At 43.6% G+C, this 21,449-nt stretch overlaps 1 protein-coding gene across 1 annotated transcript in view; it reads right to left on the bottom strand.

Moving 5' to 3' along the window:
- Positions 1–21,449, bottom strand: part of LOC124616195 (probable cytochrome P450 6a13) — a 58,261-nt gene that overhangs the window by 18,622 nt on the left and 18,190 nt on the right. Inside the window, exons 2-4 of the mRNA XM_047144495.1 lie at positions 20,453–20,729; positions 13,836–14,074; positions 1,614–1,876 (exon numbers count right to left, since the gene is read on the bottom strand). Of these exons, the coding sequence (XP_047000451.1) occupies positions 1,614–1,876; positions 13,836–14,074; positions 20,453–20,675 (725 nt within the window). The 5' untranslated portion in view covers positions 20,676–20,729. The remainder of the gene's footprint in view (positions 1–1,613; positions 1,877–13,835; positions 14,075–20,452; positions 20,730–21,449) is intronic.

Raw genomic sequence — 21,449 nt, 5'->3', positions numbered from 1 at the left:
CGAACTTCTCCTCCTCCATGACAAATGGCTCTGAGCACTATGGGACTTAACATCTGTGGTGTCACCGCCAGACACCACACTTGCTAGGTGGTAGCCTTTAAATCGGCCGCGGTCCGTTAGTATACGTCGGACCCGCTTGTCGCCACCGTCAGTGATCGCAGACCGAGCGCCACCACACGGCAGGTCTAGAGAGACGTACTAGCACTCGCCCCAGTTGTACAGCCGACTTTGCTAGGAAAGGTTCACTGACAACTACGCTTTCATTTGCCGAGACGATAGTTAGCATAGCCTTCAGCTACGTCATTTGCTACGACCTAGCAAGGCGCCGTATTCAATTGATATTTATTATGTGAAGCATGTATCATCAAGAGAGATGTTCTACAATTGTGGATTAAAGTTAAGTATTACATCATCTACGTACTTTAATTGAAATTCTCAAGACATTGTCCTGTTCCAGACCTCACGCCAGTCAGCGTGTAATTAAACGCGTGCATTTCGGCCTCCTCTGGGGGCACGGTGTTGGCTCTTCTGCCAACACTACAACATCCTCCTCCATGACAACGCAGGGCCTCACACAAGTGAGCTCCCTAGACGAGCTCACGAAACTTAATTGGACTGTTTTTCCTCATCCACCCTACAGCCCGGATCTCGCACCTTGTGACTTCTCTTTGTTTTTGGCCCATTGAAGTATGCACTCCGCGGGAAGCAGTACTTGGATGATGGGGGGATTATTGATTCAGTAAGTCGTTGGCTCCAACGTCGATCAGTACAGTAATATCATGCGGGCACACAGGCCCTCCAAATAAGGTGGCGTAAGGCCATCACACTGAACGGAGATTATGTTGAAAAATAGGGCTTTGTAGCCAAAAGACTGGGGAATAATACGTAGTGGTGGAATCCCAAATAAAACAAACCCGCTATTAGAAAAAAAATGTTGCATTACTTCTTGAACGTACCTCGTAGGGTAATAATATTGCTGATGAGTTAACATTGTTCCGTACTCGAGTTCGCTAACGCACGCTTGCTAGATGACGTTCGATCAGCAGGAAGCCTGTTGGATTGCTGGTGGTGTGATACATTTTCATCTTCAGTATGTGGTCTGCAATGGGACAAGAAGTGGTGGCGTAAACATCTCGTGCCAAAGTCCTGGATTAAATTCAAAATAGCTCTTCCTGATGGTGGGTCCCTCATATGGGAATTTGCAAGCAATTCAAATTGGAGGAAGGAAGGAAGATTATGGTTCACGATCCACGAATTCGATGGCGACGGATTACAAGATAGAATTGGAAAGGGCAGGGCATGAAATCGACTATCGTCTTTTCAAAGGAACAACCCAGTTGTTCGCTTTAAGTGATTCAGGGAAACTATGGCAAATCTGGACGGTTTTGAAAGGGAACTTTCTGAAAGCTGAACCTAGTTTACCTGCCATGTAGGGCACATGCATAATTCTGCTATACACCACAACGAGACCTAAACTGTAAAACAACTATAAACCGTCAAGCTAGAAGCTGCGAGCCTAAACTGAAGTAGTATTTTAAATTTCAAAGCATCATTGGGAATATCCAGCACAGACTGGTTACGGAATGTCTTGAGATGGAGCTACTAAGACTTACCTGTAGAGCTTTGCCGTAGGGATATGGATGGCGAGTAGCAGATGTTCCACCCTGTCTGACGGGTAGAATTCGAAGATCTGGCGTCCCCACTGTCGGAATTCAGCGTCCGGGTTGCGCTGGCAGTTGCACTCGACGCCGAAGGCGACGCTCCCGATGACGTCAGTCGTGAACCTGGCCGAAACGTCGCGAACCTCTAATACTTGTCCGCTCAGCGCTGCATCGTCCAGGACTTCCACCATCTCGCGCCCACATCTGTCCATCGTCTGCAGGCAACAACATAAATTGCTACAACGTTATTATTCCATCAGTGAATTGCAGCGCGCACGAATCTAAGGAACTTCATGATGCCTGTAAATCGATATAGACTGCATAGGATATACCTGAAAAATTAAAAAAAAAGAATCCTACGAAATCTATGTAGACTTTTCGTTAAGACCCTAAAACAATTTCGCCTTTACCCTTCTGCTTTTTATTTGGAGATACATTCTGTTCTTCCTGCTCAATTTATGAAGACAGTATACCTTATTCATTGTTATACAGGGTGTAATGGATATAAGTGTTGATATTTCAGTTGGTGACAAGACGGTGTACTGAGCAACACTACACAAGTATTTAAGTCATTTTTCTGGCCAATAGTTATGGCCATTAAAAGTCTTATGTTTTTGGGTTGATTACTACATCAAAGTACATGTGGCAAGAGTAAGCCCTTAATGCTTATTTTCCCCTAGGAACCAGGTCAGGCGTTGATGTGTGGGTGTGTAGACACAATACATATAGTCTATACTGACAGGCATAGTCCACTTAGTGGTGCAATATATTTGTGCAGAAAGCATCAGGTCGCAAAATTTATATTGTGTTTACAGGGAACTGTATCACACAGAGAAGAAACAACCGACATAATGATGTGTGTAGTTATTTAGAAAACAAAAAATACTAAATTCCTCCCGAAGAGGCCATGAAGGCCCAACGGTACTGACCGGCCGCAATGTCATCCTCAGCTCATAGGCGTCACTGGACGCAGATACGGAGAGGCATGTGGTCAGCACACCGCTCTCCCGGCCGTATGTCAGTTTACGAGACCGGAGTGTAGATATTAAGGTACCGCATATGAAATGATCAGGACTTGTACCGATTATCATACTATGACCATCAATTTATTGCACATGGAGGGTCATATGCTACACGTACCAATATCTGCACTATCTTTAACATACTGTAATGGCTATTTAACAATTAAAGTGCCATTGCACAGTGTCTATAGCTGCAGCTGCTGGAGTAACATGCATTTGAGTCTGTGCATTGTAAGCTTCTGGTCTGATAGAAATCATTGTATCATAGGTGTCAGCAGCTGGTTAGTGTACCTTTGTCGGTAGACGTACATAATATTAATTTTCCACTACATTTTGTTACCAGTTATTGAAACGTCATAAACGAAAGTATTCAGAGAATATAGAATACTTTTTTTTAAATACGACTGGGAGAATGTTTAAAATACAACCGAAATCTCTTTTTTGTTTGTTCATACGACAGTACTTGAGCGAGAGCCGGAAAAAAATGTACCCTGATCGATGGACGTATGATCTGTGAAGTTTGTGATGGAACTAACACAAGTGAGCCGATTGCAACAGTTCCCCAAGGCTACAGAGGGAAGCACCTCTGATTCGGCGTACCTCGTAAGAGTCTGAAAATCGAACTTTTTGAAAACAAATTAAGGAATATTTATTTCTTCACAACGAAAACGTAATAGATACATTTATCTGTCATGTACCGCCTGGTCGGATGAATAACGTTTCTTGTTACACAAGGGCGATGGTCGTGTCCGGATAAGCCGTCATCCAAACAAGCGGCTGCTCGATACGTGCGTGGACGCAGTATTATGCGTTGGGTGTCATTCCCCTGGCGTTCTGTGGGAGCTGTGGTGGCAACTGGAGGCACCGTGACAGCTGTTGACTGCGTCAACATTATTGCGGACCACCTGCGTACCTTCATGCATGAGGTTTTCCCCAACGGCGATGGAAACTTTCAGCAAGTCCGTATCAGAAGGCCAGAATCGAGTTACAGTGCGTTGAGGAGCTTGATCGGGAGCTCACGTTGGCCTCTTGGCCATCAAATTTGCCTTATCTCTACCTGATGGAGCACATCTGAGATGCCATAGGGCGCCAGTTTCGCGCATACAAACCACTGACCAGTAATTTATGGAAATTAAGTGACCTATCCGTAGACTTCTGGTGCCACATACCTCCGGAAACCTACCACTGACTTGCTGAACCTCTGCCACTGAAAATAGCTGCTGTACCGGATGTCCCAGAAGTCTTTTCCTGATTACAAACATTCATAAGGCATAAAATATGACACACAGATAAATACTTTTTACCTTGAATTGCATGTGACGTATACAAGTTTCTGTGTACATACGTACTTACAGTTACTTTGTTTGTTACGAGGCCCAGTGATGTAACAACAGCGGAATCGGACACGATTTGGAAACAACATGTACTCAAACAAGGAGAAAGCCCAGTAAGTCCTCCGGTACCACGAGACACAGTCAGCAAAAACAGTCCAGAGAAAATTCCGGGCGACATATTACAGATAGCCATTTGTTGTTAAAAGCATCAAGACGTGGTGTGCGAGGCTTAAGGAAAGAGGGAGCGTCTAAGATCTCTCTGGAACAGGCACGTCTCGACATAGTGTGCAACCTATTCACACGGTGACAGATGTCGTCGCGAGTGGGTAAATGCTCATGTCAGCTGCAGATTCCGAAGACACCAGTGCACCGCACCTTACATAAACAATTTCTTTTCCGTGAGTGCGAAGTCCAGACCGTGTAGTCTCCCAAACGAACGGATTACAGTGCTCGTTATGAAATTGCTGTTGCCATGCTGGCTGAGACTGAAGAAGATGATGACTATCGACAACGTGTCTTCTTCTCACACGAGGCCACATTTTACTTGAATGGTGCTGTCAGCCCTCACATTGCTAGGATCTGGGGGTCCAAGAATCCCCAAGCTGTCTTCCAGATCGTCAGAGTCAGCCCGAAGCCCGAAGTTTGGTGCGCTCTTATGCACAGTAAAGTCATAGGACCTCTTTCCCTCAGTGAAATGACAATCACAGCCAATACCTATCTTGATATTTTCCGGTCATTTGATTCACTGATTCAGGACATCCCGGACTTAATTTTCCAACAAGATGGTGCGGCACCTAATTGCTGGTTAGATGTTCGTGTCTATTTCGATGCAGCATTTCCGGGAAGATGAATCGGGCGTTGTGATCCCATCATCTGGTCTCCACGATCACCGGATATGACATCATCGGATTTCTTCTTTTGGGGTTACGTCAAGAACCAGGTTTACCGCCGGCCGGAGTGGCCGTGCGGTTCTAGGCGCTGCAGTCTGGAACCGAGCGACCGCTACGGTCGCAGGTTCGAATCCTGCCTCGGGCATGGATGTATGTTATGTCCTTAGGTTAGTTAGGTTTAATTAGTTCTAAGTTATAGGTGAATGATGACCTCAGAAGTTAAGTCGCATAATGCTCAGAGCCATTTTAACCATTTGAACCAGGTTTACCAAACTCCAGCGAACGACATCGCACCATTACAGCGCAGTATTACTAACATCATAGCACCCACTCCTCACGAAATGTTGGCCATCACATGGATGGAATTGGAATGCCACACGGATATCCTTAGCGTAACGAAAAACACGCACGTCAACATTTATTTATGGTGTATGTGTATATAAAAACCTGAGTATGTTACCTGCACTTCAAGATAATAGATATGTTTCAGTATATCCATTATGGATGACGAACTGCAGCTGTTGAAACTCGTAATTTATCTGGGTATGAATATACAATGTGTCGCTTTTTTGGATTTTAGATGCGATTTATTTTTGTACAATTAATTAGTTTTCATGGCACTGAAGGCTCATCATCAGATGGAGGTGTTACAGGGGCATTATACCGTGGACCGTGTGTAGCTAGAAGCTCTGGCGATTGTGGTTGGCAAAAACGATGGAAATTTAGTAATCGGTAACGAAAGGTTTATGAAATGATGTTACTTTTTGGCTACTTACAGTTCACTGTATTGTGGTATCCACAGCAAATCCATTTCCATAATGTATATTATTAGAGCGTACACGCAAATATACACAGTATTTAGCTCAATTTGGTTTCACACTTATTTACAGAATGGAAACACTGCATGTAAATATAAAGAACATGTATCCAACAGACATAAAACTTCGCTACATCATGATCTTCGGCCTGAGATGCATTGTATTACAAAATAAATGTTTATAAGTACAGATAATATATTTAAGTGGATATTGTTTGCTGCAGGTGTGTTCTTATTTTGGCAATATACAAGTAACATGGATCTATTGTATAGATATTCTTTATATTTGCAGCCATTGTTTACATTCTGTGAATAAGTGTGAAACCAGGTGCAGCTAAATACTGTGTATATTTGTGTGTATACATGATAACGTACATTATGTGAACGGATCTTCTATGGATACCACAATGCAGCGCACTGTAACTACCCAAGAACGTAACATCATTTCCGTTTCATAAACGTTTCGTTACAGATTACTAAATTTCCCTCACTTTTACCAAACGCTATCACCACAGCGTCTAACTACGCTTGGTCCACGATATAACATGCCTGCAACACCTCCATCTGATGATGAGTCTGCACTGCCACGAAAATTAGTTAATAGCACAAAACTAAGTCGTTATATTATCATCCCCTGATAAATCGCCAATAAAAGATTTGTGTGTGCGTGTCATATTTTCTGTTTTGTGCATATTTGCAATCAGGGAAAGAGTTCTGAGACACACTGTATTGCGTTAAAAACGCTATTAAGCAGGTACTCATAATGTTTTGACTCTGTGATGTGAAAGATGTTACATTAAACAGCACTTCCTTTTCATTCACCGTCTTGTTTTCTTTAGATCGCAAAATAACTTTTGAATTCTTTTCTCAGAGATATCTCGTAATCGGTATCGACAGGTCGTGCAAAAGTCTTTAAGTTATCTCTTTGTGAGGCAGCGGCAGTAGAGCGTTTCACCTTTGGTGGGTCCGCCGGTCAGCCGTTAGGCGGTTATCTTGGACCATGCAGCAGACATTAAAATTACTCTTTTGTTATGGACGTAGAGTACATGAGTTGGAAGCTGTTCAGAGGCGGCGGTTCCTGTATTACAGTTTTTGCAGTGGTTATTAATACCGAATTTTACGGGTAATGAGACGGCTCGGACTAAAAGATGCACCTTAAATTTTAAGAAATTTTTGAGAAAATAAATTTTTTCCATTCTTATCAATAGATTGCGAAGCCAAAAAATTTTCGTTTATAAAAACGAACTGATCTTTAAAATCCTTGAAAATTGTCATCTGAACTTTCTTCTTTATCTTCATCGTCATCGTCATATATAGGACGGTCTTCCCTGCCATCGAGAGCGTTACTTATGCAGCACTTCTCGAAAGATTTAAAAATAATGTCTTCTCTCACTCTAGACCACGACTGTTTTATCCACTGATACACCTGATTGATCTTATGTCGTTTTAAAGTTCACTTCGGCCTGAATTCACGTTGGGTTTCATCCATCATCCATTTGTTCCATACCTCTCTCATATACACTTTAAATGGTTTATTTATCGAGACATCAAGAAGTTGCAATTGTGGATTACGTTCTCCCGGAAGAACAGCAAGCTCTGTATTTCCATGTCTCAGTTTCTCTTTCGCAGAATTTTTCAAATGACCGCTAAAGTAATCTAGCACAAGAAGAGACTTCATCTTCAATAAAGCACCTTTACTTCTCTCCCACTCTATGTTAATTCATAATTTCATACCATCCTCGTCCATTTACGTGAACAACAACACCTGGTTGTACTGCAAGAGGTCTTGGCATTGTTTTGCGATTGAAAATGATCATACCGTCAACACAGCATGAAAGGACAACAAAGTAGTGCATTTTTTCCATGTCCACTTGTTTTTATAGTTACAGTTTTAGCAACTACAGGGCAACAGTTGTGTTACTCGGCACATCAAATGTCAGAGGAGTTTTGTCCATGTTCGCTATTTGGCTTAGTTCCATATTGGTTTTGTTTCGATTTTGAAAAATAAAGCGATGTAAAGATAATAATCTCTCTTCATATTCTCGTCGCATTTTCTGAGATATTAGGTTTTGGTTCGCATGCTAAGTCCATGACGCTTCATAAACCAGTAGCACCAACCAGAACCACCTTTACAGTCTGTTCAGTTCTACTGTAGCACTAGCTTGCGAGTGCGTATTCGAATCATTTTTGTATTGATTCCTATGCCATTTTGACAGTGTCCTTGAATCCAATCCATTTCAATATGTCATGTTCTAGTTTTGGCCATTTTGCATTCTGTTCTCTATTTGCACACTTAGTCTCCCTCGTTTTTTTTCAGTTCGTCTTTACTAGCTCGCCAGTCGGGAATGGTTTTTTCTGTTGGCGTAGGGCCGAAATGCTGTTCAGCTGCTCTGTTTCCATGTCATTCTGCGTATGCTATTACTTCCAATTTATAGTCCGCATCATATGAATAGCTGGTTTTTTTTTCATTACGAGACTAGCTACCAAAAAATTATTGTAATGTTACCGATAACACAAATCACTTTCAGTTCAAGTTCGCTGCCACCGTAGACTGCAATAACGCATCATGCGCTAGACAGTATTCTGGGTTTGTTATGGCGGGGCCGGAGAAAGAGTGTTAGCTAGCTTGTGGATCCCCACAACTCATGTTCGTCGCATCGATGCACCGCAGCTGCCATTTGAATCCTATGTTGCCAGAGAGATAGAGATAACTTTCCCACGGCATCGAATATATGGCCATTATTAAGACTGGCGGGATTTTAAATAGAACTCTGGACATTTTTATATTAATCTCGAGCTTAAGACGGACCTAAATTTTGGAGGAAATTTTTCGAATAAACCCGTGCGTCTCATAATCCGTAAAACACGGAACGTATCGTCTAAGATATTTAACTTGGGTGATATTAGTATTTCACATTTAAATTGCTATCATTTCGCATGCTGACTTGGTGATGAGTTGCGAGTGTGGTCTTGCAATTAGTCGCGTGGTACTACAGAGGCTTCGAGATCGATCACTATTAGTCAGTTGGAAGCTAATTACAGAACCGTGTCATAATTATTCAGTCTAATGCAAGGTGGACTTAGTTCCGTCATTGTCTCTCGCACTTCAGATTGTTGAATGCATTATTGGAAAACATGTACAGAAAGCTTGTGTTACTATGATTGCTGGAAATTCATGTTCAAGTGCATTGTAAGGCCCACTTGGTGTATATTTACTGCTTGATTATTTTGACGTTAATACAGAGTATCAGTTCATTATTGTTGTTACTCGTTTATGCTCTCGTAATGTTGATACACATGTTACGCGATGCCATCTTGGACACGGCTGTTAGCAACATTCCCTTTGTCAACTCAGTGATCATTTACGATACAGATCATAAAATATTTCATATACAGTCTCTCTCAAGGTTTACTGATAAATATCCCGCTGTCTGCATGTACAATGTACAGATTGCGAAAGATAAGTTTCGTCGATGACGCAGGGATGAAAATTTGCTGGGCAGATTTATATAATGTATAAATTGATATTTCCATGCAACGATTTGTTCAGGAGGGCTACAGCTTTCACAATAGTGCGTGCACAATTATTTTGTTCTTGAACTACATTATTATTCAATTGCTGGTGAGGTGTTATCTCCGCTAGACCCTTTTCAGATAAAATTTTTGTGATTACGTTCAAGGGCATCAGTCCATGGCACTGTGCATAGCCACCTGCGTACCACATTTGATATCAGTTTCACGTTGTGCGTTTTTTCTGTAAGTGTATACTGCAGTGATTAGTTCTTTTGCTTACTTCGTAGTCAGATAACATTTACAAAATTCATTATTGGACCCCAAAACAAGCCATAGCTACAGTAAATTAGCACGTAGCCTATCTACTCGTGTTAGTATACCAGCTCCTAACACAGTTCTTTTAACATACTTACAAGTGTATGTATTGCTAATGCTAAGAAGCGAGATGAAACGGGAGGAGCACGTAAAATTAGTAACAGGTATGCCAAATAGAAGGTCTGTGGGAAAGGACAGTTGATGCTTAAAATAAATCGCTTACAAGACGCTGACGTGGCAAATTCACAGTCCTCGTCAAACAGACACGATAGAAGAAGAAGTCGAATGAATTCAGACACGCCGCTGGGTTCGTATCTGGACGGTATGGTCCACAGGATAGCGCAAGGGAGGCGCTCGCATAACTTAGATGGCGGTCTAAGAGACGCTATGTTGTTCACGTGATACCTTATTGGGCAAATTTTAAGAAGACTGTACGACAGTTATGCTGCCGCTATCGTATACCTCACATACATCCAGAGAATGAGAGAAGAGAGAACAGGGCTCCTAAAGGGGCATGTAGTCATTTTTCCGTAGAATGAAACTTGAAAGCAAAAAAGCTGCTAATGGCTGCTGCGAAATTTGGCCCGCTACACAGTGTACAGAGTGTGGAATATATGTTTAGGAACTGATTTCGATTCTGAAACTAAGAACGACGACATCCCTTCAATTGTGGGGTGACGTGTAAATCAATCAGGAATCTGCAATGAATGAAACATGGCATTTATCATAAGCAGGATTAATTAGCAGGTGGAACATTCATAGTAAGTGTCGGTATATCACCAGAACCGTCCACCTCTGTAGCGTAGCGGTGGCGTTACCGCCTACCACGCAGGGGCCCGGGTTCGATTCTGAAGACAGCAGTTTTGGATCCAAGCAATGAAGGAATGGGACTAACCGACATCAAGTCCAAAGCAATGGCATTGTATGTCAAACGAACATGGAGCACAATGTGTAACGATTCAGGATGCATTACAGCAAAACTATACGACATTGTCAGGACAGAAAGTAAAATACGTTTTAAACTAAAACATATTAGGGATATATTATCTTGAACTAAGCTATCTCAGCAAAAAGCTTTTAAACTCCAAAAATGTAACAGCGAAGGTGATTTTAGCTGACAGACGGAAACACGAAAGGAAAAATAGCATAGAAACAAAATATGCTGGAATAGCATGGAATGTAGTCTGGAAAAACATCAGTAGTGATGTTCTTTCGTCTGACGTGAGAAGAGCGTGATGCAAGGTAGTCAATAACATCATCAGCACTAATGAGCGTCTCTTTGCCATCGGTTTAAGTGACACTAACCTCTGCAGCAAATGCAACCTCGTTGATAGTGAGCCTCATCGTCACACATTTGGAGATCGGATTATCAACTGGAGGTGGACCAGAGAGAAAACTGCTCAAATAACAAGAACTTCAGCTAACAATGTACCGACTAACATTTTCTTCAGACCAGAAGAAAGTTACTACCCTCAGGCAAAAAATAACGCAGTGATTTGGTTAATGGGCAAATATGCAAGTAACATTTTTAACAATATTGGGAGCGATGAACATATTGAATACACGATGTATATGGAAAATGAATTCGATAAAACACTTAAGTATCAGAATCACAATAAGAAATATGGTAGCATGCTCCGAATTGTCTTCAACAGAATCGGTATAGGCTAGAAACACGTAGATTGCTCGTGGAGAGGGGATGGGTTGTGCCTCGTTCCTGACCCTAACCTCACCTGCAAGTCACACATGAAAAATAAATCAATAGTACAGCAGAATACAATAATATCACGGCGAACATCTGGGGTCTGTTATAAAGGAAGCTCTTGAACTCCCTATGGATGCGTTTGGAAGGCTGGAACTGACAAAAATAACAAGGCAGTGAAGTAGTTTGTGATGTCTCAGTTCAGGACTGCTCTTCTCTCCACGTAATTTACCCTGGAAGGAACACACATCAAGGATTTACTGAATGATTAATTTGGGTATGGGAAATGATGATGACGGACCTCAGGCTGCAGAAGAAGAAAATGTGCACGCTGAGCTGCCACCAGTTGGAGGTGACAGTGAAGGTGCTAAATGTGTGCTACTGCTAAAGACTGCACATCATTCCTCATTCTTCGATTGCTGTAATTTATGACTGCAATTATCTGTCACCTTATTTATATCATTTTATTGTAAGCTATCCATTTCCGTTACTGTTTTTGTGGGGAAAAAAATTCCCAGCAGGTACTGTGTGTTTTGTGTCCTTCTTCATCATTTTCATCCTCATTGATTGGCAAGTCGCCGATGTGGCGTCAACTAAAGAGAAATGGGGCCTCCAGGTCAACAATGCCATACGATCATTTTCTCCATACCAGAACTAATTGGAGCTAAACGGCTAAACTTTAGTAATGTGATTGTCAATCAGCTGGGCCATGGAGATTGAACACCATAAGCAATGTAATATATACGGTTCTGTCACATTAAAGTGACCACCGCGTATGTTCGACGTCAACGTGCAATAACTACTCACAGTGTTGGCACCACCAACAGTGGAAAGCGTGTCGGGGGGAGGTGGGGGGGAAACAATGCAGTTGTCGTAATTCGGGAACGGAGCGAATTATCTGACGTCCAAAAGGGCATAATCGTTGGCTTTGGGACAAGGATGGAAGCAATTCCAAACCGGTTACGTCTATGAACTGTTCGCATGCCGCCATGATTTAAGTATAACTTGCATGGCAAAATGGCTCTATCCAAAATTGGGGTCGAGGCAACTGTGGTGCACCTCAGGCCATAGATGACAGGGGAGAACGACGGCTGCAGAGATGTGTAGGCGCGAATAGACGTGCAAATGGACTACCCACAGTGTCTCCTCAAAGACCGTTCAGCGAACTTCGTTGCATATGGGCCCCTGTAACAGGCACCTGGTTCATGCACCTATGCTGACTGACGTCCTTCGGCAAAGGAGGCTGGAATTTGCACGCCAGTACCGCAACTGGACGTCGATTGAATCACGTTTTCTACTCCACAGGACAGATGGAAGTTGGCGTGTACGGTGTGAAACGTCTGAAAGCAAACAGTCTGCAACAACCGTCTGAAGGATCCATGCTGGAACAAGTGGCGTAATGATCTGGGGGATGTTTTTGTGGCATTCCTTGAGTGATCTTGTCATTCTAGAAGGTACAGTGGGTCAACGCAAGTATATATATATCCTTGGAGATCATGTCCACCCATACATGTAGATTGTTATTCCTCGGCACAAAACATCTACTAGCAGGACAATGCAACTCGTCACATAGCTTGCAGTGCATGTGCGTGGCTCGAAGACCACCAGAATGAATGAGATGTTCACTCTGTAGCGGAGTTTGCGCTGATATGAAACTTTCTGGCAGATTAAAACTGTGTGCCGGACCGAGACTCGAACTCTGGACCTTTGCTTTTCTCGGGCAAGTGCTTTACCAACTGAGCTACCCAAGCACGACTCACGCCCCGTCCTCACAGCTTTACTTATATCCTTTCTTTCAGGAGTGCTAGTTCTGCAAGGTTCGCAGGAGAGGTTCTGTAAAGTCTGGAAGGTAGGAGACGAGGTACTGGCAGAAGTAAAGCTGTGAAGACGGGGCGTGAGTCGTGCTTGGGTAGCTCAGTTGGTAGGGCACTTGCTCGCGAAAGGCAAAGGTTCCGAGTTCGAGTCTCGGTCTTGCACACAGTTTTAATCTGCCAGGAAGTTTCACCACCAGAATGAGTTTACAGTGCTTCCCTGGCTACCAAACCCTCCGCATTTAAACCCAATTGAGAATCTGTGGAACCACCTCGATCGGGCTATTTACACCATGGATCCTCAACCGAGGCACCTAGTGCAGCTGATCACTGCACTGGAATCGGCTTGGTTCCACATCCCTAACGGTACCTTCCAGAACCTCAGTAAGTCTCTTCCTGCACGTCTCGCAACGGCCAGGCCTGCAAAAAGTGATTACTCAAGCATCTGACAGGTGGTCACATTGATGTCAGTTGACAGTGTAATACGAGAGGCAGTGAAGGTATTTACATTCCCCAAAAGCTTGCGAAAAGGAAAGTGCACAAAATTTGAGAAAATTAAAATAAATATGCCTGTGGATTGTATGGTTCAAATCTACCCGGAATCATTCGTACTAAGAAACTTCACCCTCAGGAGAAATGGAAATTAGCTAGATCGTTTGTTTGTCATTCAGTCTTACATAGTTTTACAAATTAGTTACGTTGCACAGAAATTTGTCACTGCGAAGCACTCACATTCTACATTCACCGTTTAATCACTTGAATCCGCTCACCTCGAACATCATTTTTAGCTTTCCAGAGGTGAACGCCGGGGTGAGCTTGGAGCGCAGCCTCTTCCACTTGCTGCCGTTGAGAAACAGCAGGTGCTGGTTCAGCGGCTCGCTGTCATCGAACGGTATGCACCTGTCCTGGAATGCGTCGAAGTCCTTGACCAGAATGTCGCGAATGAGATCGGGGTCCATCACCAGAAGCGCCGGCGTATGCAGCGCGTAAATGCCAAGGAAGCGCTCGTCTGTGGCAACACAAAACAGTATTGAGAAAACGTTGAGTTGTAGTTCCCTGTACCGTGGTGATTAGACGCTGCAGGCAAGCTGTAACACTTCTTGATATTATTTTAAACAGTCTTGTCCCAGGGGCAGCTCAGTACCAAAGTGAATCTGCGTCCCTGGCAGAATAGCGAACCCCCCCCCCCCCCCCCCCCGTCCTAACACTATCACCACCGTTCCTGTTTCCAATTTTTTCTCCGTAGATTTAGAAAATTTTATAATTTTATAAGCGAGTTTAAGAAAAATGAAGCAATAGTGCAACTGTTACTTAAACTACGTTGTGGGAAACAAATTACACATTTTACAAACTGTCTAAAAAATTGAAGTAGCACATAATCTGTATCTTATTGTTTACTGGCTGATAACCTGGTGTTGCCTGGGTAAGTATTTTCACACATCAGAAAAGGTTTTGCATCAGAACTCATGAAGATAGGCGTTGACTGTGGATATTGTATCACAGACACAGTCCCTTTGACTATTCAGAGATGTCAGTAAAGCCGCCCAAAGATATAAACAATTATGCATGAGCAGCGCCCATTAGACGGAGGGGGTTCGACAGCCGATCAGTTCCAATCATTCCACCAGGAAGGAGGTACATGGCCCGTGTTGTCTATAGTTCAACCATGCCTAGACGGTCAATACCGCGTTCGATCGCGTCCTCATTGTTACTTTGTGCCAGAAAGGGCTCTCATCAAGGGAAGTGTCCAGGCGTCTTGGAGTGAACCAAAGCGATGTTGTTCGGACATGGAGGAGATACTGAGAGACAGGAACTGTCGATGACATGCCTCGCTCAGAGCGCCCAAGGGCTACTACTGCAGTCGATGACCGCTACCTACGGATTATGGCTCGGAGGAACCCTAACAGCAACACCACCATGTCGAATATTGCTTTTCATGCACCCACAGGACGTCGTGTTACGACTCAAACTGTGCGCAATAGGCTGCACGATGCGCAACTTCACTCCCCACGTCCATGGCGAGGTCCATCTTTGCAACCACGACACCACGCAGCGCGTTACAGATAGGCCGAACAACACGCCGAACGGACGGCTCAGGACTTGCATCACATTCTCTTCACCGATGAGTGTCGCATATGCCTTCAACCAGACAATCGTCGGAGACGTGTTCGGAGGCAACCCAGTCAGGCTGAACGGCTTAAACACACTGTCCAGCGAGTGCAGCAAGGTGGAGGTTCCCTGCTGTTTTGGGGTGTCATTATGTGCGGCTGACGTACGCCGCTGGTGGTCATGGAAGGCGCCGTAACGGCTGCACGATACGTGAATGCCTTCCTCCGATCGATAGTGCAACCATATCGGCAGCATGTTGGCGAGGCATTCGTCTTCATGGACGACCGTTCGCCGCCGCCCCCCCACCCCCCACATCCGTGCACATCTTGTGAATGACTTCCTTCAGGATAACAACATCGCTCGACTAGAGTGGCCAGCATGTTCTCCAGACATGAACCATATCGAACATGCCTGGGAGAGGTTGAAAATGGCTGTTTATGGACGACGTGACCCACCAACCACTCTGAGGGATCTACGCCGAATCGCCGATGAGGAGTAGGACAATCTTGATGAACTTGTGAATAGTTTGCCACAATAAATACGGGCATGCATCAATGCAAGAGGATGTGCTACTGGGTATTAGAGGTACCGGTGTGTACAGCAATCTGGACCACAACCCCTAAAGGTCTCGCTGCATGGTGGTACAATATGCAATGTGGTTTTCATGAGCAATAAAAAGGGCGGAAATGGTGTTTATGTTGATCTCTATTCCAATTTTCTGCACAGGTTCCGGAACTCTCGGAACCGAGGTGGTGCAAAACTTTTCTTGATATGTGTATTTCAATTCTAGTAGACCATCTCCTCCTTCCCCCTCTCTATCTCCTCAGCCCCCTGTCGATCCATCCTCTTCTCCCCCTTCTCTCTGTCCACCTCCTCCAGCCCCCAGTCTCTGTCCAACTCCTCCCCCCCCCCTCTCTCTCTTCTCTGCTACTCCCTCCCCTCCTCTTTTTGTGCATCTGCTCCTCTCCCTCTTTTCCATCTCCTCTTTCCTTCGTATGTCCATAACCTCTTCTCCTCCCCCTGTCCATGTCCTCGTCTTCCCTTTCTCTGGCCATGTCCCCCTACCCGTCTCTCTGTGTCTTACAGTGATGCAACTTCGTTATGTACATTCAACGGAATATCTGGATACTGCCTGGCAAATGTGTTATGAATAGAGTCAGTAGCAAAGAAGTAATAAATTTGAACGTCAAGACAACATGCCTGTTGTGACAGTTTCACTGCATGAACAAAGAAAATTTAGTAGGTTTACATTTTTCTCTTTTCATCATTTTGTGGGTGTATAGGCTACAGTGGTCGAAATAAATATTGCACACTGCCGAAACTTTAAAACTGAACGTCGTGATCCAGAAACACGATGTGATATCAATACACTGATTTGTTTGTAACGCAAATCTATAGGAAGCAATCCATGTTTGTACCGAGAGAGGGCAGTATAAGTAGTCTATGGCAACCGTGTCACCTGTAAACACTGCAGTCCTTGTGCTGTGTATCATCACTAGAGCTGTGTTGCTTCAGGATGGTTTGTACAACAATAACGTACGATCAGAGTCTCCGTATAGTCACGTCAATGGAACAGTGGATGAGACAGGCAGGCGGACGTCGCACTGAATGTCTCTTGAATCTGTAACAAGTTTCTAGCGACAGGTTCCATTGAGGATCACAACAGTAATGGCCGCGGAAGAAAATAGAAAAGGTGTGCAGGACCGATATCTGTGTATAACGCTCCATGAACAGGTACTACGTGCCAGAAGACAAGTCAAGGCTCCTCCTCTAAATCGGGTTTGGAGAGTGGTTCATATCGCATGGGCATGAAACCACTCTTTGTAGGCTGGGTAGCAATGAGACACAACGCTCTTATCTGATAAGACCTGTATCAGCCTCCACCCTACCAATACTGGTATTCGTGTGTGGAGGCAATGAGGACAATGTTTACAAACCAACTGTACTGTAGACCACCACCCTCATCAAGGTGATCCAATCATGTTTTGGCATACAATCGTGTATGGTCGCATGACACTCCTTGTGCCAATATAATAGAAGATCACTGTCGTGAAGTATTGGGATGACATCCTTGTACGCATTATGGCTTCATTTGGTGAACATATTGGTGAAGGATTCACGCCGATGTGCGACAGTGCATGACCCCCATCGTCACAAACTTGTGAAGTGAAGACCTTCCTAGTGGAGCACACAAACAGTCGGATGGAATGGCCCCCGTATTCTCCCGACCTTAACTGCATTGAAAATGCGTGGACCATACTAAAACGAGCGAATGGCTATCGTCCTGTCACACCAGAGACTACACAGAGGCCGCTGTGGAGGGATTAGCAATAGCCCATAGGCTAATCTAGACAACTTGGTAAAGAGTATAGCTCACAGCATTCTTAAGTGTCTCCAGTTACGAGTAGTGCCAAATTATTCACAAAACAATGTGTTATGCAAGATGACAGTGAGGAGAAGCTGCAGTGTTTGCAGAGGAACCTTTGGTAAGGATTTATGAAGGGGGAAATGTTTTTATCTTCTTTATTTGTGTCTTGTTGCGATTGTATCTGACAGAACGAAACAAGTTTTGTTTCCTACTACGTCCAGTATTAACAATAAAGAAATATGTGACATTTAGTTTGATCACTGTAGGTCGCACTCTTAACATGTAACTGGCCGCGCGGGGTAGCCGCGCGGTCAGGGGCGCCTTGTCACGGTTCGCGCGGCTCCCCCGTCGGAGGTTCGATCCCTCCCTCGGGCCTGTGTGCGTGTGTGTGTGTGTGTGTGTGTGTGTGTGTGTGTGTGTGTGTGTGTGTGTTGTCCTTAGTGTAAGTTAGTTTAAGTTAGGTTAAGAATTGTGTAAGCTTAGGGACCGATGATCTCAGCAGTTTGGTCCAATAAAATCTTAACACAAATTTCAAAATTTCTAACATGTAACTCATATCCAGAATATACAAAACAGAAACTAAAATCCTACAATGCTATTTTGACGAAACTATCTGGAACGGCATGGGGTTGTGGAGCGAGCACGTGGAGGAATTCGGCACTAGCGCTTGTCCACAGAGTGTCTGAATACTGTGTCACCAGTCTGGATGAGAAGTGCACACGTGGCTATAGTGGACGTCGAATTGAAGAAGACAATGCTGATGATCTCGGAACATTCAGGGCCACCTCCTGTGCCTGGCTCCCCGTCCTAGCAAATATTGAGCCTCCTGAAACTGTGCAATCACAGATAGCCACAAGATCATACAGCAAAATCCTAGACAACACAGAACTCCCCATATACCTAGCACCTATAGAAATCCAAGTCATCTTTATGGAAAATCGTCGAAGAACTGCAATGCTGCACTCGAAAACGGCTTGGAAAGAACTATGGGCTGTAAGTGGACACAGGAACCGAAAATTGGTGAACGACCCCAACTAGAAGATCGATGGATATAGCCACCCGAGGAAATTGTGGACAACTCTGAATCTTGTCAGGACGAGTGTTGGTAGGCGCAAGCAACTAATGAACAAATGGGGCCTATCAGACAATCCAGAATATGAGTGCGCAGAAATCCAGTCAGAGGACCATTTACTTCTGTGTGAAGTGCATAGCTATGAGGGTGATCTGAAGAACATACACAGACTCTCGGACTCAGCCACAGAGTGTCACAAGAATATTTGTAATATTGTACAGCATTATAAGAATGTATGTAAAGAATATTTTAACTTCGTACAGAGCTAACAGAATATTTAATTAATACATTATGTGATGAATGGCTTTCTAAATACCGAACGGGCAAGTAAGTAAATAAACCACTGTAGATGAAACATGGGTTCATCATTCTGAATCAGAGGAAAAACGCTAGAGCATGGAATGGAAATGTCTCGGAATGCCAGCCAAAATAAAATGCACGAGTCAACCCTCTGCGGGAAAAATGGTGCTAACAGTTTTTTGGGATGTCCACCGAACAATTTTGGGAACACTTATTAGGAAAAAGTGTCAGGAGAAAACACCCGACCTGAAAATCGAAAAACGCACCGAGGTCTGTAGTCTAACGGCATTTTTTTCATTTATTTGGTCCAATTAAAGATGTTTTAAGAGACCATCGATTCACCTGTGATGAAGAAGTGTTTCAAAATTGATTTCATTCTCGGTGTGTGTATAAGCGACATCAGCGCAGTAACTACGGTGGCTTCTGGAATTAACAGATGTAAACAATAGATACGCATTCGACCAGTCAGTTGTGGGCAAGCAGTGTTAAGCACAGGATGTGATGTGCGGCCATAGTGTGCCAACGTTGTTGCATTACAAATCGCTGCAGAACGACATCTCTAAATTAAGTGTTCGAGACATCCTCCAGAACGTTCTGAAAAAGAAAAAAAAGCGTGTGCAAAGTTTGCACACAGACAGTGACTCCCAAACAAAAACGACAACGCGAAATCTGCTGCAACGTCATTGAAATGAAAAACGGCGGTTATAGGCGCTACATTCTGGAACCGCGCGACCGCTACGGTCGCAGGTTCGAATCCTGCCTCGGGAATGGATGTGTGTGATGTCCTTAGGTTAGTTAGGTTCAAGTAGTTGTGAGTTCTAGGGGACTGATTACCTCAAAAGTTAAGTCCCATAGTGCTCAGAGTCATTTGAACCATTTTTGAAAAACGCGGACAGTTTTTTCTGGAAAATTTCATCACGGGTGAGGAAACTTGGTGTTACCAATACGAACCTACCACAAAACGACAAAGTGCATAATGAGTCCCCGATGGTTGGCCAAAACCGAGGAAGGTGCAAATGTGACGAAAGTTGAACAACATCCCAAAGAAGAACTTCAACTGTTTCAGGTGGTTGTATTAAATAAGATGCAGGGGAGACTACATAGAACACCTGAAGCATTAAAACTGTCATCTTAACTTTTCTCTAGTTTTTACTAACCCAGTGTCGAATTTTTTTGGACTGATGGGATACGTGGCTCGCTATGCTACCGAAGATTTTAATTGAATGTATTGGAGAACTTACACAACTTGGGACAAGCTGCGCTGCAAAGCAGGGTTAACATGTTTATAAATGATGTTATTGTAAATTTTTCACTGTTATTGTAATGAACTAGAAAAATGTTCCGCAGATAGTCTTGATGTGCTCTCGTATACGCACACGACAGTTACAATTCATTTAGATAAACATTCATTTGAAAAGTTTATTATGAAAATTGAAAAACTTATGTAACACTTAAGTGACACTGAATTACTGTATTACAAAGCGAGAGGTGATCGTAACCATATGTAAGGGAAAATAGTACAAAAGTTTATTACATACCTCGATATCGTTCGTAGATTTCGTGTATTTTAAACTCTACTCGCATCTTTCCCAGAATGGTCTCCTTCCCGATACTCCCGTATGGGAAGACGGCCTCGGCGTACGGCACGCCCCTCTGTCTCCAGTAGGCGTACCAGTAGAGGAACCAGAGGTAGAACGCGGCGAACAGCACGAAAACCGCGAGCACTGCCTCGCTCCACCACGACTCCAGCAGCATTGCCATGGCGACGGCGCTAGCAGCGGCGGCCACAGTTCAAATCACCCTGGAGACCACGGCCTGAGAGTGCCAGACACAATGTGACCATCGTGAACAGGAAACGCATTGAATCCGATCGTCTTATATATTGTTTCGTAAGAGATTTCATCACTCCCAACACATTAATCTTCATCTCATTCATCATAGTCATTTCAAACACGAACAGAATAAAATTAGAAATTCACCTCTCACAAAACATGTGGAACGTTACAGGATCGCACAGACGAATAATGTAGCAGATAGCAGCAAAATTTGGCTGACGACCAATGGGGGAAAACGGTGTTTCGCGAATGGTAGAAAACGTAGATACCACTCACTGACACATGATGAACCCTACTGTATGGGAAGCGCACAGCAGGTTCAGTTTCGAAAAGAAACTGTGAACGGCAAAAAAGGAAAAAAGATCTGCATTACCACCAGCGTATATGAAGGGCTTATTTCAATAGTGGTGCAAGTCCATTACCTCCACTTTTATGTCTATAATTCTTCTAAAATTAATGATCCAAACAAACAGAAAGAAAGGTTCATCTCTAGCAAGAAGCCATATGCTTGAATATTTCTGGTGTCTCAACTGCAGATTGTTCAGCGCTCATTTAACTTTAGGACTCTGTATCTCAAAATGAACAAAAATGGACTTGTACCACTATTGAAATATCCCCTTCATATGCTGACATGGTTAAGTTTAGTCTGAATGGGTGTAGCACATGAAAGATTGGCCTCACAAAGTAGGAAAAAAATTGA

The sequence above is a fragment of the Schistocerca americana genome, chromosome 5 (assembly GCF_021461395.2).
Source record: "Schistocerca americana isolate TAMUIC-IGC-003095 chromosome 5, iqSchAmer2.1, whole genome shotgun sequence".
NCBI lineage: Eukaryota > Metazoa > Arthropoda > Insecta > Orthoptera > Acrididae > Schistocerca > Schistocerca americana.
This window is presented reverse-complemented; position numbering and strand designations above follow the sequence as displayed.